Source organism: Peromyscus eremicus, chromosome 10 (assembly GCF_949786415.1).
Source record: "Peromyscus eremicus chromosome 10, PerEre_H2_v1, whole genome shotgun sequence".
Lineage (NCBI taxonomy): Eukaryota > Metazoa > Chordata > Mammalia > Rodentia > Cricetidae > Peromyscus > Peromyscus eremicus.
Genome location: NC_081426.1, coordinates 13,991,069 through 14,003,177, shown reverse-complemented (window position 1 = coordinate 14,003,177; position 12,109 = coordinate 13,991,069). Strand labels below are relative to the sequence as shown.

The 12,109-nt window shown below is 40.9% G+C and overlaps 1 protein-coding gene across 4 annotated transcripts in view; it reads left to right on the top strand.

The window, feature by feature from the left end:
- The window catches only part of Ppp3r1 (protein phosphatase 3 regulatory subunit B, alpha), a 57,293-nt gene extending 45,605 nt beyond the window's left edge, over positions 1–11,688 (top strand). For all 4 annotated transcript variants that reach the window (XM_059275413.1, XM_059275415.1, XM_059275416.1 and 1 more), the window contains exons 3-6: positions 2,183–2,359; positions 3,282–3,341; positions 4,156–4,340; positions 9,590–11,688. In XM_059275413.1, the coding sequence (XP_059131396.1) occupies positions 2,183–2,359; positions 3,282–3,341; positions 4,156–4,340; positions 9,590–9,637 (470 nt within the window). In that variant the 3' untranslated portion in view covers positions 9,638–11,688. The remainder of the gene's footprint in view (positions 1–2,182; positions 2,360–3,281; positions 3,342–4,155; positions 4,341–9,589) is intronic.
- The last annotated feature ends 421 nt before the right edge of the window (positions 11,689–12,109 follow it).

Here is a 12,109-nt window from a genome sequence, read left to right as displayed (position 1 = left end):
AGGATCTGTGGTGGGTGGGTTACAGTAAAGTAGAGAGACCTTTGCTGTAGGTTCAGATGCTATGTTGACATTCTTAGCTTTAGGGTCGCTGGAAGTCAATGGTCTGCTAAGTTACTATACCCTGATAGTCATCAGTGTGTTAGGTCAGGTCAGGTATTAAAGTTATTAAAGAAGCCAAGGTCTGAGTTAATTTAGACTGTATTTAGAACATACTGAAAGTACAAAATCATGAAATTTTGATCGGTTCCTTTAAGAACTCTTCAGCCTGGGTGTGGCATTTCTTCAGGTCACTTCAGTTCACATAGTTTAAATTTATAGGTAAGCTTTTCAGCTGTAAAGAAAAGATGATCTGCACTCAGGAGGCAGAGCCAAGCAGATCTCTGAGCTCAAGGGTAGCCTGGTCTGCATAGCAAGTCCAGGCCAGCCAAGTCTGCATATTGAGGCCTTGCCTCAAAAAAAACCCTTTTTTGAAAGAAAAGATAATCTTTTCAGAACTGTCCTTCAAAAAGTGGAAAAACCACATGCTCAGTTTGTTGAAACAGTGGAAAACATGAAAGATTGAAGTTTGGTTTTCTGACTTTTTTTTTTTTTTATGGAGGAATGGAATCTTTGGTGAAAGGTAGTATCAGATGTTGAAAATGTATGCTTCAGTACTTATGCAAAGTACTGATCTGTGACTGCTAAATACTGAATGGGGGTAGAGTTTGAAAGGCAGGGCGTGAATGTCTACCTCTGTGGAGATGGAAGCCACACTCCCTCGAGCAGTGCATTAAAGAACTACGTTTCCTTTTTTGAAGTTGGTGTTCTCTGATCTTGATTTCAAACACTTCTTTGTTGTCACCCCTAAGCACTGTTCGTGGCTTTGCCTTCCTAGCCAGCTTTATAATAGATAATTAGGGACAGATGCCATGAGTTTTGGTCTTCCTAGGTGAGTGATATATATAAACACATGCATGTGACGTAAATATTCTGTGTGTCTGTCTATCTATCTTTCTGTCTCCCTCAGTACTCAGTATTCTGAAGAATGCTGGGCAGTGCAGTAAGCTGTAACTCCCAGCTGCCATGTTGAACACCGTGTTCCACAGTGTGCTCAGTTGCAGGGACCTTGGGCATAATTTACCAAATTATGTGATGATGTGTTCCATGCTTTATCACTAAACATGCTTGGAGAGTTAGATGGTTTTGCTCATCTGTCCATGTATGTTAGATGAGTCTAATCCGTGATGTCTGCTAGATTTGATGTATTGTGTGCATTCCTATGGGTTGGTTGGTATCTTATCCCATCTCTCAGAGTATCTCCATAAGTCCATAAAGTTCCATGTTTTACTGGCATTCCTCTCCCCCTTTTGAATTACGATTGACGTCAGTGCCATCCTGTGACTGTGTGGTTTTACTTTAGTACCATAGATGATTTTTGCAGTATGCATGTTAATATGTTTTTGTATTTTAAATGAACACTTTAATTTGAAGTTCCTACAATGAGTATCGTGTGTATGTGTCATATAAACAGATATTTAGAAGGTACTTTGACAGCTTTTCTTTTCTAAATTTTATGTGTATGTATGGTTTGGCTGCTTGTATGTCTGTGCACGACTTAAGTTCCTGGTGCCCACAGAGACCAGCACAGGGCATCAGATCCCCTAGAACTGGAGTTACAGATGGTTGTGAACGCCTATGTGGGTACTGGTAATTGAACCTGGGTCCTCCGATAGTGCTAGCAGGCAGTGCTGTTAAGTACTGGGCCGTTTCTCTACCCTCTACTTTTCTCTAGAAGTACTGAAAGCCAAGGTTTGATGAGAGAAGTAAAAGCTGTATTGTAGTTGCTCATACTTGGAACCTGAAAGAATATTCAGGAAGCCTGCATAAACTCCCTGGAAGGAAACTGGATGATGCCGGGTAAAATGGGTGGGAAACTTTGGGATTTTTAATCATAAGGTATTAGTCATAAATGATACTTTAAAAATGAAAATAAAGGTACCATGGTACAGAGCAGAAACTGATTCAGCCTGTATCACAGACCTCCATGGTCAGTTTGGTAAAGTATTGTCACCGTGGGATTATGGCAGGAGCAAACAAATATGTAACCCAGTGAAAATATTTGTTGTATTTACTTAGAAGCAATTTGTAGCTTCTTAGATCAAATTGGAAATTAAAATCTTGCTGCTTTTTGGTTTGCTTTTAGTTGATGCTGATGAAATTAAAAGGCTAGGAAAGAGATTCAAGAAGCTTGATTTGGACAATTCTGGTTCTTTGAGCGTGGAGGAGTTCATGTCTCTGCCTGAGTTACAACAGAACCCTTTAGTACAGCGGGTAATAGACATATTTGACACAGACGGGAATGGAGAGGTAGACTTCAAAGGTAAGGAAAGGCATTTTGTATTTTAAAGTTAGCCTTAGTGCACCCTACATAAGAATGGAACTAGATTTTTTTTTAAAGTGTCTCTATTTTGGGTGATTTTATAATTAAAGTTTGTGCTAAAACTAATCTGTTAAAGGTTTAATTACTCTTCCCTTTTTGCTTCCTAAGTTATCAAGGTATCTCTTAGAGTGTAATCTACCACAGTAAGGGACATTTACTAGTTCCTCTGTTTTAAGAAAATCACCCTTACTCAAGGATGGCTTAACAATATTAAAAGCTGTATTTTTCTTTTTCCTTACTGTTTTTTTTTTTTTTTTTTTAAGAGTGAGGCCTGTACTGGTCAGTTTCGGTAGCCCGTGCCTGCCTTATTTCAGCCTAACACCAAGGAATCTTTTGTGCAAATATTGATTGACTGTTGTATCATTTTACATTTGATCTTATACTTTTAAACACACATTTAACTAGAATTGTCAATGTTCTTGTTTTGTTTATGAATTACTGTTTACCAGATAGTAAGTAAATTCTTTTTCTAGAACTTTTCAACAGTGTATTTACATTTTTGTTTTGCTAAAACAGTGTGTAGGCTTTTTCTTGTCATAGTCTAAAGAAAACCGGTTAAATAAATATCCTTAAACAGTGTTTTTGAATATTAATTGCTTACAGGCCTTAACACTTAATTCATATTGATTAATCTTGAGAATGCAAAGTTACAAGTTCAAATAAATAAAATGAAATCTTGTGTTTGGAGACTTTAAAATTGACATTATTGATTTTTGGCACTACTTTTTGGTTTTTCAAGACAAGGTTTCTCTGTTCAGCACTGCTTTTAATATTTTTTGCACAAGAAGTAGCCCTTTGAATATTGCTTTTCTTTATAAAAATTTAAAGTTGTGATTTGTAAACATTTTCAACTTTTATTTAGAATTCATTGAAGGAGTCTCTCAGTTCAGTGTCAAAGGCGATAAGGAACAGAAGTTGAGGTGTAAGTATTTTCCCTTAAACTACCATTCCGTGTTGTGTTTTAGACTTCTGAAACATTTTAAAGACTTATTTCTTAGTCATAGAAGTTTTACATTCTCAAGAAAAGCACTTACGATGTTTGCAGCTAGTATATTTGAATAATGAGCTGTAGCTAGAGTTTTCCTGCCTGGCCCACGGTCAGGGCAAATCTTTCTCACCTGCCAGTCCCACAGCTTCTCAGACCCAACCAAGTAAACACAGAGACTTATATTGCTTACAAACTGTATGGCTGTGGCAGGCTTCTTGCTAACTGTTCTTACAGCTTAAATTAATCCATTTCCATTAATCTATACCTTGCCACATGGCTCGTGGCTTACCGGCATCTTCACATGATGCTGCTTGTCCTGGTGGCGGCTGGCAGTGTCTCTGACTCAGCCTTCCACTTCCCAGCTTTATTCTCCTCCTTGTCCCGCCTATACTTCCTGCCTGGCCACTTGCCAATCAGTGTTTTATTTATTGACTAATCAGCAACACATGTGACATACAGAACATCCCACAGCAGTGAGCTGTTTTTAGTGATATGGCTAGAGAGCAGATGTTTCTGAGGACAGGCATATCACGTGTCGTAAGTTGTATCACTTATTTTGCCTAGGTAGTCTACACTCCATATCTCAACCTTCTAATCAGTTAATGTTAAGTCAAACTGTGTATGTAGTTTCTGTGCTTTCAAAAGTGCCGTCTTCACAGTCAACTCTAGATATCTGGTAATACCGCTTTTCATTTGAAGTATTGTGTTTGCCATATAATTGCAGTGATTTCCCCTCTCTTTTTTTTAGTTGCTTTCCGTATCTACGACATGGATAAAGATGGCTTTATTTCCAATGGGGAACTCTTCCAGGTGTTGAAGATGATGGTGGGGAACAATCTGAAAGATACACAGTTACAGCAGATTGTAGACAAAACCATAATAAATGCAGATAAGGACGGAGATGGAAGAATATCCTTTGAGGAATTCTGTGCTGTAAGTGAAAAGGCTGATTCTTCTATTAAGTGTGTTGTTTTTAAAATTTTTATTTATTTATTATGTATACAGTATTCTGCCTGCATGTGTCCCTGCAAGCCAGAAGAGGGCACCAGATCTCATTACAGGTGGTTGTGAGCCACCATGTGGTTGCTGGGAATTGAACTCAAGTCCTCTGGAAGAGCAGTCAGTGTTCTTAACCGCTGAGCCATCTCTCCAGCCCTGAAGTATGTTTTAAAACATTTTAAGAATAGTTTACTAGACAATTTTGTAAGCATATTTTTATTTGAAATTCTGTTTTGTCCAGTTGCCTCACATTCAAGTTTGGGAATATGCTGTTTTAACTGCTGATAATTAAGAGATGCTATTCTCAAGAATTAGTATACATACACAGTCTGATAAAATGCTACAGGAATGGTAGTGGTGTGATTGGGGGTGGGTGTGAATGGATGGAGGTCAGCACCAAGTGTCTGCCTCATATGCTGTCCTTATGTTTTGAACTCTTCTCCCACTGAACCTGAAGCTTACTGTTTCTGCTAGCCCAGCTGGCCAGCAAGCCCCGGGATCACCTGTCTGTCTCCCCAGTGCTGGATCTGCTAGCGCAGCTGGCCAGCAAGCCCCGGGATCCCCTGTCTGTCTCTCTGGTGCTGGATCTGCTAGACCAGCTGGCCAGCAAGCCCCGGGATCTCCTGTCTGTCTTCCCAGTGCTGGATCTGCTAGACCAGCTGGCCAGCAAGCCCCAGGATCTCCTGTCAGTCTCTCTAGTGCTGGATCTGCTAGACCAGCTGGCCAGCAAGCTCCGGGATCCCCTGTCAGTCTCCAGTGCTGGCATCACAAATGCATTCCACCAGCCAGGCAGTGGTGGCACACACCTTTAATCTCAGCCCTTGGGAGGCAGAGGCAGACAGATCTCTGTGAGTTTGAGGCCAGCCTGGTCTACAGAGCGAGTTCCAGAACACTCAGGGCTACACAGAGAACCATGTCTTGGACCTGCCACCCCCCTCCAAAAGAATCAGAAAGCAAAACAACAACAACAAAAAAAACCCAACAAGTACATGCCACCACATCCAGCTTTTTTATGTGGATTCTAACACAGGTCCTCATGCTTGCATGGCAAGCTTTTTACCAACATAGCATTCTCTTCATGGTACTAGTAACTTGCTGATAGCATTCCTCCCCACCCCCTGTGGGGTATGTTTTTAAGGTTTGTTTAAAAGTAACCCATGGAGTTGAGAATAAAGTTCAGTTGGAGAGCACTTGCCTGTCACCTGTAGCCGTAAGTTTCTTCAGTCCTGCCCAGCCCACATTGAATCTCTACCATCTGTGTCCTGCAGCCTGTTGGTCCCAAGCAAACACACAGGCTTATATTATATACAAACTATATGACCTATGAGTCAGGCTTCTTGCTAGCCAGCTCTTATAACTTAACTCAGTCCATTTCTATTAACCTGTATGTTGTCACGTGGCTGTGGCGTTACCGGTCTGTGGGCATGTTGTTGCTCCGTGGGCATCGGGCTAGCATCTCTCTGACTCCCTCCTTCTTCCTCTCATCTTTAGTTTGAATGAATCACCTAACCTTATCCTGCCCTGCCATAGGCCAGTGCAGCTTTATTTGTCAACCAGTCAGAGCAACACGTACTCGTAGCGTACAGAAAGACATCCCACAGCAGTCACCAGTCAAGAAAATGCCCCACTGTTTTGCCCATGGGCTGACATTTTCTCAGTTGAGGCTCCTCTTCCCTGGATGACTACAGCTTGTGTCAAAATCATAAAACTCTAACCAGTACAGTCTGAATGTGATGAAATGCTTTATCTTAAAGCTAAGTTTCCTAAAAGCGAAAGAGAAGTGCAAGTTTGTCTCGGATTAGTATGTAATGTATACATACGGACTTGCTGTGTGGAGTAAAAGACTAACAGAAGTAACTAGAGTCTGCCGTGGCGGGGAGGATAGAGTAGCATGACCCCAAAGCACTGGTTACATGTCACCACAGTTCGGAAGCCGATGATGACGAATGCAGCTTCTGCTCAACTCTTCTCTCCGTTTACAGGCTAGCATCTAAGTCAGAGGAGGTCTGCCCACAGTGGGGCTCTTCTCACTCGGTTAGTGCCATCAGCCTAGAAGCCTGTCTTCCAGGTGATTCTAGACTCGGTCAGGTTAACAGCACAGCTTCACTGGTTGTCAGCTTGAGACCCAAACACATCATTTTAAAGCCATAACGTTCCACCCCGTCCCCGTAAGTTCATAACCATTGTTACAATATAAAATGCATTCAGTGTAACATTGCAAGTCAGAAAGAAAGACAAGGCTGGGTGACTATGACACTGTAGACCTTTATGGGGGGAGTCCTGCATAGAGGCTTTCTCTAAGAAGGAGAGCCCACCATCCTCTTAGAAACTGGAATAGTCTTCTTGCTTGATTCCTGTTGCTGATAAAACATTGACCAAAAGCAGCTTGGGAGGAGAAGTTACGGTTAATGACTGTTGGAAGTAGGTCTAGTTTTAGTTTGGTTTCTTTTCCTGTGATAAAACACCAAACAGAACCAGCTAGGAAAAGAAAGGATTTATTTATCTTACACTTCTACACTAAAGCCCGTTATTAAAGGAATCCAAGGCTCAAGTCAGGAACCTGGAGGCAGGAACTGAAACAGAGATCATGGAAGAGCACTGTTTCCTGGCTTGTTCCCTAGGCCTTGCTCAGCTTGCTTTCTTCTACAGCCAGAACCACTGCTGTGGATGGGGTGGCACTGCTGCTCACAGTGTGCTGGGCCCTCCAGCAGCAATGTCAATCAAGAAAATCCGCCAAAGGCCAGTGTGATGGAGGCATATAGCCTTAGTTGAGTTCTTTCTTGGGTGTCTTTAGTTTGTATAATGAGCACAAAAGATAAGGCAGGAACTGAAGCAGAGACTGTGGAGGGCCAGTGCTTATTAGCTGGCTTCTAGCCTTCTTTTCAGCTCCCTTTCTTAGACAGCCCAGGCATGGTATTGTCTGCAGCACACATAGCCGTTCTCGTGAGCCACCTTCATTCCATCCGTACAGCTCTGCTTGACAGAACTTCCATGGTCCTGGCATCTAACATTCTGGGCTGTCTGTTGAAATCTAGGATTTACCTTCAGCACTTCAGGCAATGATTTCTCAAGGTCTCAGCAGGGACTCAACTTTGCTATGCTACAGCTCCCCTCAGTCTTGCATCTTTCAAGCCTTCAAAACCACTAACACATAGATGACACCATCCAGTTCTTCTAGCCTGGCCCACTGTCCCAGTTGCACCAGCTTCTGTGTGCTGATTCTGGGGTAACAGTCTCATAGGTAGTTGCTTCTGAGGAGCAGGGAACTGTTGTGGACTTTATTTAAGATGTGTTGCATTTGTTTAACTCTGTGAAGCTATGTTACTGTGCCTGTCTAAAATACCGATGGTCTAATAAAGAGTTGAATGGTCAGTAGCAAGGCAGGAGAAAGGATGGGTGGGGTAGGCAGGCAGAGAAAATATATAGGACAAATCTGGTAGGAAAAAAGAAGTAACCAGAGGAGGACGATACAGGGGCCAGCCACCCAGCTACACAGCAAGCCATGGAGTAAGAAACAAAGAAAGGCATACAGGAATAGAGAAAGATAAAAGCCCAGAGGCAAAAGATAGATGGGATAATTTAAGTAAAGCTGGCTAGAAACAAGCCAAGCTAAGGCTGGGCATTTATAATTAAGAATAAGCCTCCTAGTGTGCTTTATTTGGGAGCTGGGTGGTGGGCCCCCCAAAAGAGCAAAAACAACAGGGAACCCCTCAGTTTGGGCTGAGCTCATTTCTTCAACAGCTGCTGTTGCTGTACTCAAATGAAGATACACATAATTGCATATTAACATGTGATAGTCTTCCAGAACCTGCCCTGATAGCTACAGTCAGATCCTCCAGGCAGATGGTCGGAAGGAGTAATGGGGGTGTGGAGGGGGCAGGACATCTTAGGAAAGTAATGGGCCTGACCCTGTCACTAAGTTTACTCAGTCAGTAGCCTCATATACACAAAGGCTTGGAGCCTCAAACATGGGAAGAAAACCTCTACTCTGGAACACAGAAATGAATACAAACCTATACAAAGTGTTTGGAATAATGATCACTCAACCCCACAAGAACACAGTTAAGGAGCGGAAAAAAAAACCTGTCCTCAGTAATATACTGAATCCTTGAAACAAACAAAAAAACCTGGGTAATACATAAAAGATTATAGAAATTCTTAGGGGCTATGAAGTGAGTGCTAGGGGTCCCAGAAAGAAAATGGGAAAAAATAAATAATATAAAAACATCATAATCAAAGGCCATACATTTCCTGAAATGACTTAGTAATAGCATACATAGTATGTTAAAACAGTAGAGCATGAAAATCAGTCTGCAGATTAACAAGACCTAGGCTAGTAGGGCAAAGGCATCATTGAGGGCCTTCATACAAAGAATCACAGTCACAATGACATTGAATTTCTCAGTATCAGATTTGGAAACTAGACAGCATTGTTTGGGGGGTGAAAAATATAGATTAAACCTAAAACTCTGTACAGCTGAGTTAAGTTAAACAGTAAAAACAAAGATGTATTCCGGTCCACCTTTCCTCTGAAACTAGAGGATGTTCTGCTGTAATGTAAGTCAGAAAAGAATGGGTAAAGTGCCTCCCTCACAAGCATGAGGCTTTGCATTCTGATCCCAGTGCTGAAGATGCTGAAACAGGCAGATATCTGGAGCTCATGGGAAAGTCAGGGATCATATTGTATGAACCATACAATGCAGATGTGCACACCTGCGTGTGTTTTACTATGTAGGGGGAAGAGGTATAAAAATTTAACTGGGGGGACCCTAGCCCACTCCCCTTTAATCCAGTTTCTGAAAACAGGTAATGTGTGTTTTTAAGTTTATACTTTCTGGTAAAATGGTGTTGTAGTATCCTTTTTGTTGGTAAAAAACACTGGCCCAAAGCAACCAAAAGCTTACAGTTGTAATGCACCATGAAGGGAAATCGGGGCAGGAACTGGTGCAGAAACCATGGAGGAAAACTGCCTACTGTCATGGGGGTGGCTTCATTCACAATGGGCTGGACCCTCCCACATCAATCATTAATCGAGAAAGTGCTGCACTGACTGGCCCATAGGCAGTCTGATGGAGGCATTTTCTCAGTTAAGGTTCCTCTTCCCAGATGACTCTAACTTGAGTTAAGCTGACAAAAAGTAGCCAGGACAGATGATTTACTTACTAAAAACTTGTCTGTTACAGGTTGTAGGTGGCCTAGATATCCACAAAAAGATGGTGGTAGATGTGTGACTCTTTGAAGAATACCATCCAACACTTTTGCTTTCTTCTCCATCTCTGAAGATCTGCTCAAGACGTCCAGCAATGCTCTCTGTGTATTTAAATGGAAGTATTTTTCTCTGTGAAGCCACATTTTCCAACATGAGCCTCATGAAGCCAACTAAGTGTTATTGAACTCCTACTCTCTCAATAACTCCGTGTAGCACTTTAAGGTTTGAAGGACAGCAACATGAAAAGAGCATATCAGTGTGGTGGAGAAAGGGAAGGGGTTGGCTTTTTAATTTATTTTTCTTCATCTTTTATAACAAGAAAGTATCTATATATACATATGTAAATATTTATATATAGATATATGTAGCTTTCTATATATTTAGTAGGTTGGCTTTAATTTAATATACTTGATTCAGAAACAAAATGTTAGAGTACAAAAGTGCCAAGCAGAACATCAAACATCCTTACTTTTATTTCACACAGTTTTATATGTAGATAGAAGATTGTACAATGCGCCAGGTATTAGGCCAGCTGTTTCCTTTCTGTGCTTTCTCCTTTGAGAGATTGATAAAGCATTTGTTAATGCCCTATTATTACCTTAACTACATTTTTGTAACGAGTCTGTAACTTTATTTATATCTCTGAATATGTTTCCAGGGACTGTGTCTTATTGCTGAGCAGCGTTTAATCCATCTCTGTTGGAGGTCTAGTTCAGTGCTGTTGCCAAGAGTAGGTTCTTGTGTCCAGAGAAGAACTGCATATGCTATGGCTGCTTCAGGCTGATACTTTATAGTCACTGTCATTTTTACTAAGTGTCCCTGAGGAAAAAATGTAATTAGCAGTTGTGATTTTATAAAGGTCAGGAGTTTTCTGAGGCAGTCATGACTTTTTAAATGTATTATTTAGTGAAGAAAACCCAAAGTAATCATGTAATGGCTTAGAATAAATATCCTTGCTTCATTCTACAGTTAAGTACTTGTCATTAAACTATGTATGATCCATGCATTTCCCTTCTGCATTTCAAAAAACATATCAGTTAATCTAAAAAACTAGTAATAACTTTAATGAGCACATATTTATGTAAAATCCTGTTTGTGATTAAAATGGGAAAAGTCTTGCTAACCTATATGCATAGGAGAGCAGATTTTGTCCAGATTCATACTTTTAAAATTTCTGTGCAGAAGGCAAGATAACCCATGATAGGTTTTTGTTGTTTTGCCCACGATTAGTGATGGATGATGACCTAATAAATTTGTGTGACATAAAAGTATGTCATGTTCTACCACTCGACATTGTCCCTTCCCTTTTCTGCAAAGGTACTATAGGCTGGAAGTAAAAAGTTCTGGTTAGTTTTATATGACGGTCTTCCCTATGTAGTTTTTCTATTCAAATTGGTTTTATAATCATGAATGGTAAAGGGTGGGTTGAATCAAGGTGAAAGAATATTAAATTGAGCACACCTGCCTGCCACCGCTGTTCCTTCAACTGAGTGCTGCACACCATGGGCTCTGTCTGTGAGAGAAAAATCCCGGTGCTTGGTGTCTTTGCATGACATGGAGTTTTGCATGTAGATCAATTTAAAATGTACCTCTTGTTTACATAATTTGCATAATTTTAAAAGATGATGTTGCCAAACTTTGGAAATGTTAATACTCAAAATGAAAATCTCCACTACATGTAACTACTTTCTTCCTCTGGATCAGTACGTGGCTTAACAATCCTAGCCAGTGGTTTGATCTGTTCCAGTGTCAACTGCCATGTGCTCTGCTTCAAGAGGGAACTAGTCTTTTGTGAATTTTTTTGTACATAATTATTTGTTACAAATATTTTAGCAAATGCTTTCTATATCTCTTGCTTGTGCATATCTTGGCTGGCGTTTGGAAAAAAAAATAGTGCGAACTATTTCCTTACTGGGGAATGAGGGTTTTTCTTTTTTAGTTTGTGTGAGGGAGGTGGGGAGGGCATGGTTTATGTTGAATGTTTAAATTTTCTTCTGCATGATACACGTCATGTTGTGAAATCTTTAGAGAACTTCATACTGTATGAGTAAGAAATAAAATATTTGAAACTTGCTTGGATGTATTCTGTCACTTTTGATGTACTGCTACAGTTGGACGCCTTGTCCATGCTTTAGGGTTTACAGACTTGGTAAATGCCTCATTGTTGTTTTGAATCATAAGCTACAGGTGAAATGTCTGGAACAAACAGAACAGCCTGATGTTACAAAGCCTGTGACTCCACTTCCTTCCTTGACCACTCCCTCCCTGCCCTGGGCCTGTTACAGTGCCTTCAGGGTTTGCCCTCAGCTGTATACCAACTCCATACCCGGTTAAGTAATGCCTTCAGTACTTTGTTCACCTGTGTGTGTGCCAGCTCAAAGGGGGACTTTTCTGACTGTCCTGTTATAAAGTGTAAGTACTCTGGGGTCTCCTTTACCCAGTCTCATTTCCTTTATTCCCTAGCACCCTCTTCCAAGCATATTTTGTCTTCCCT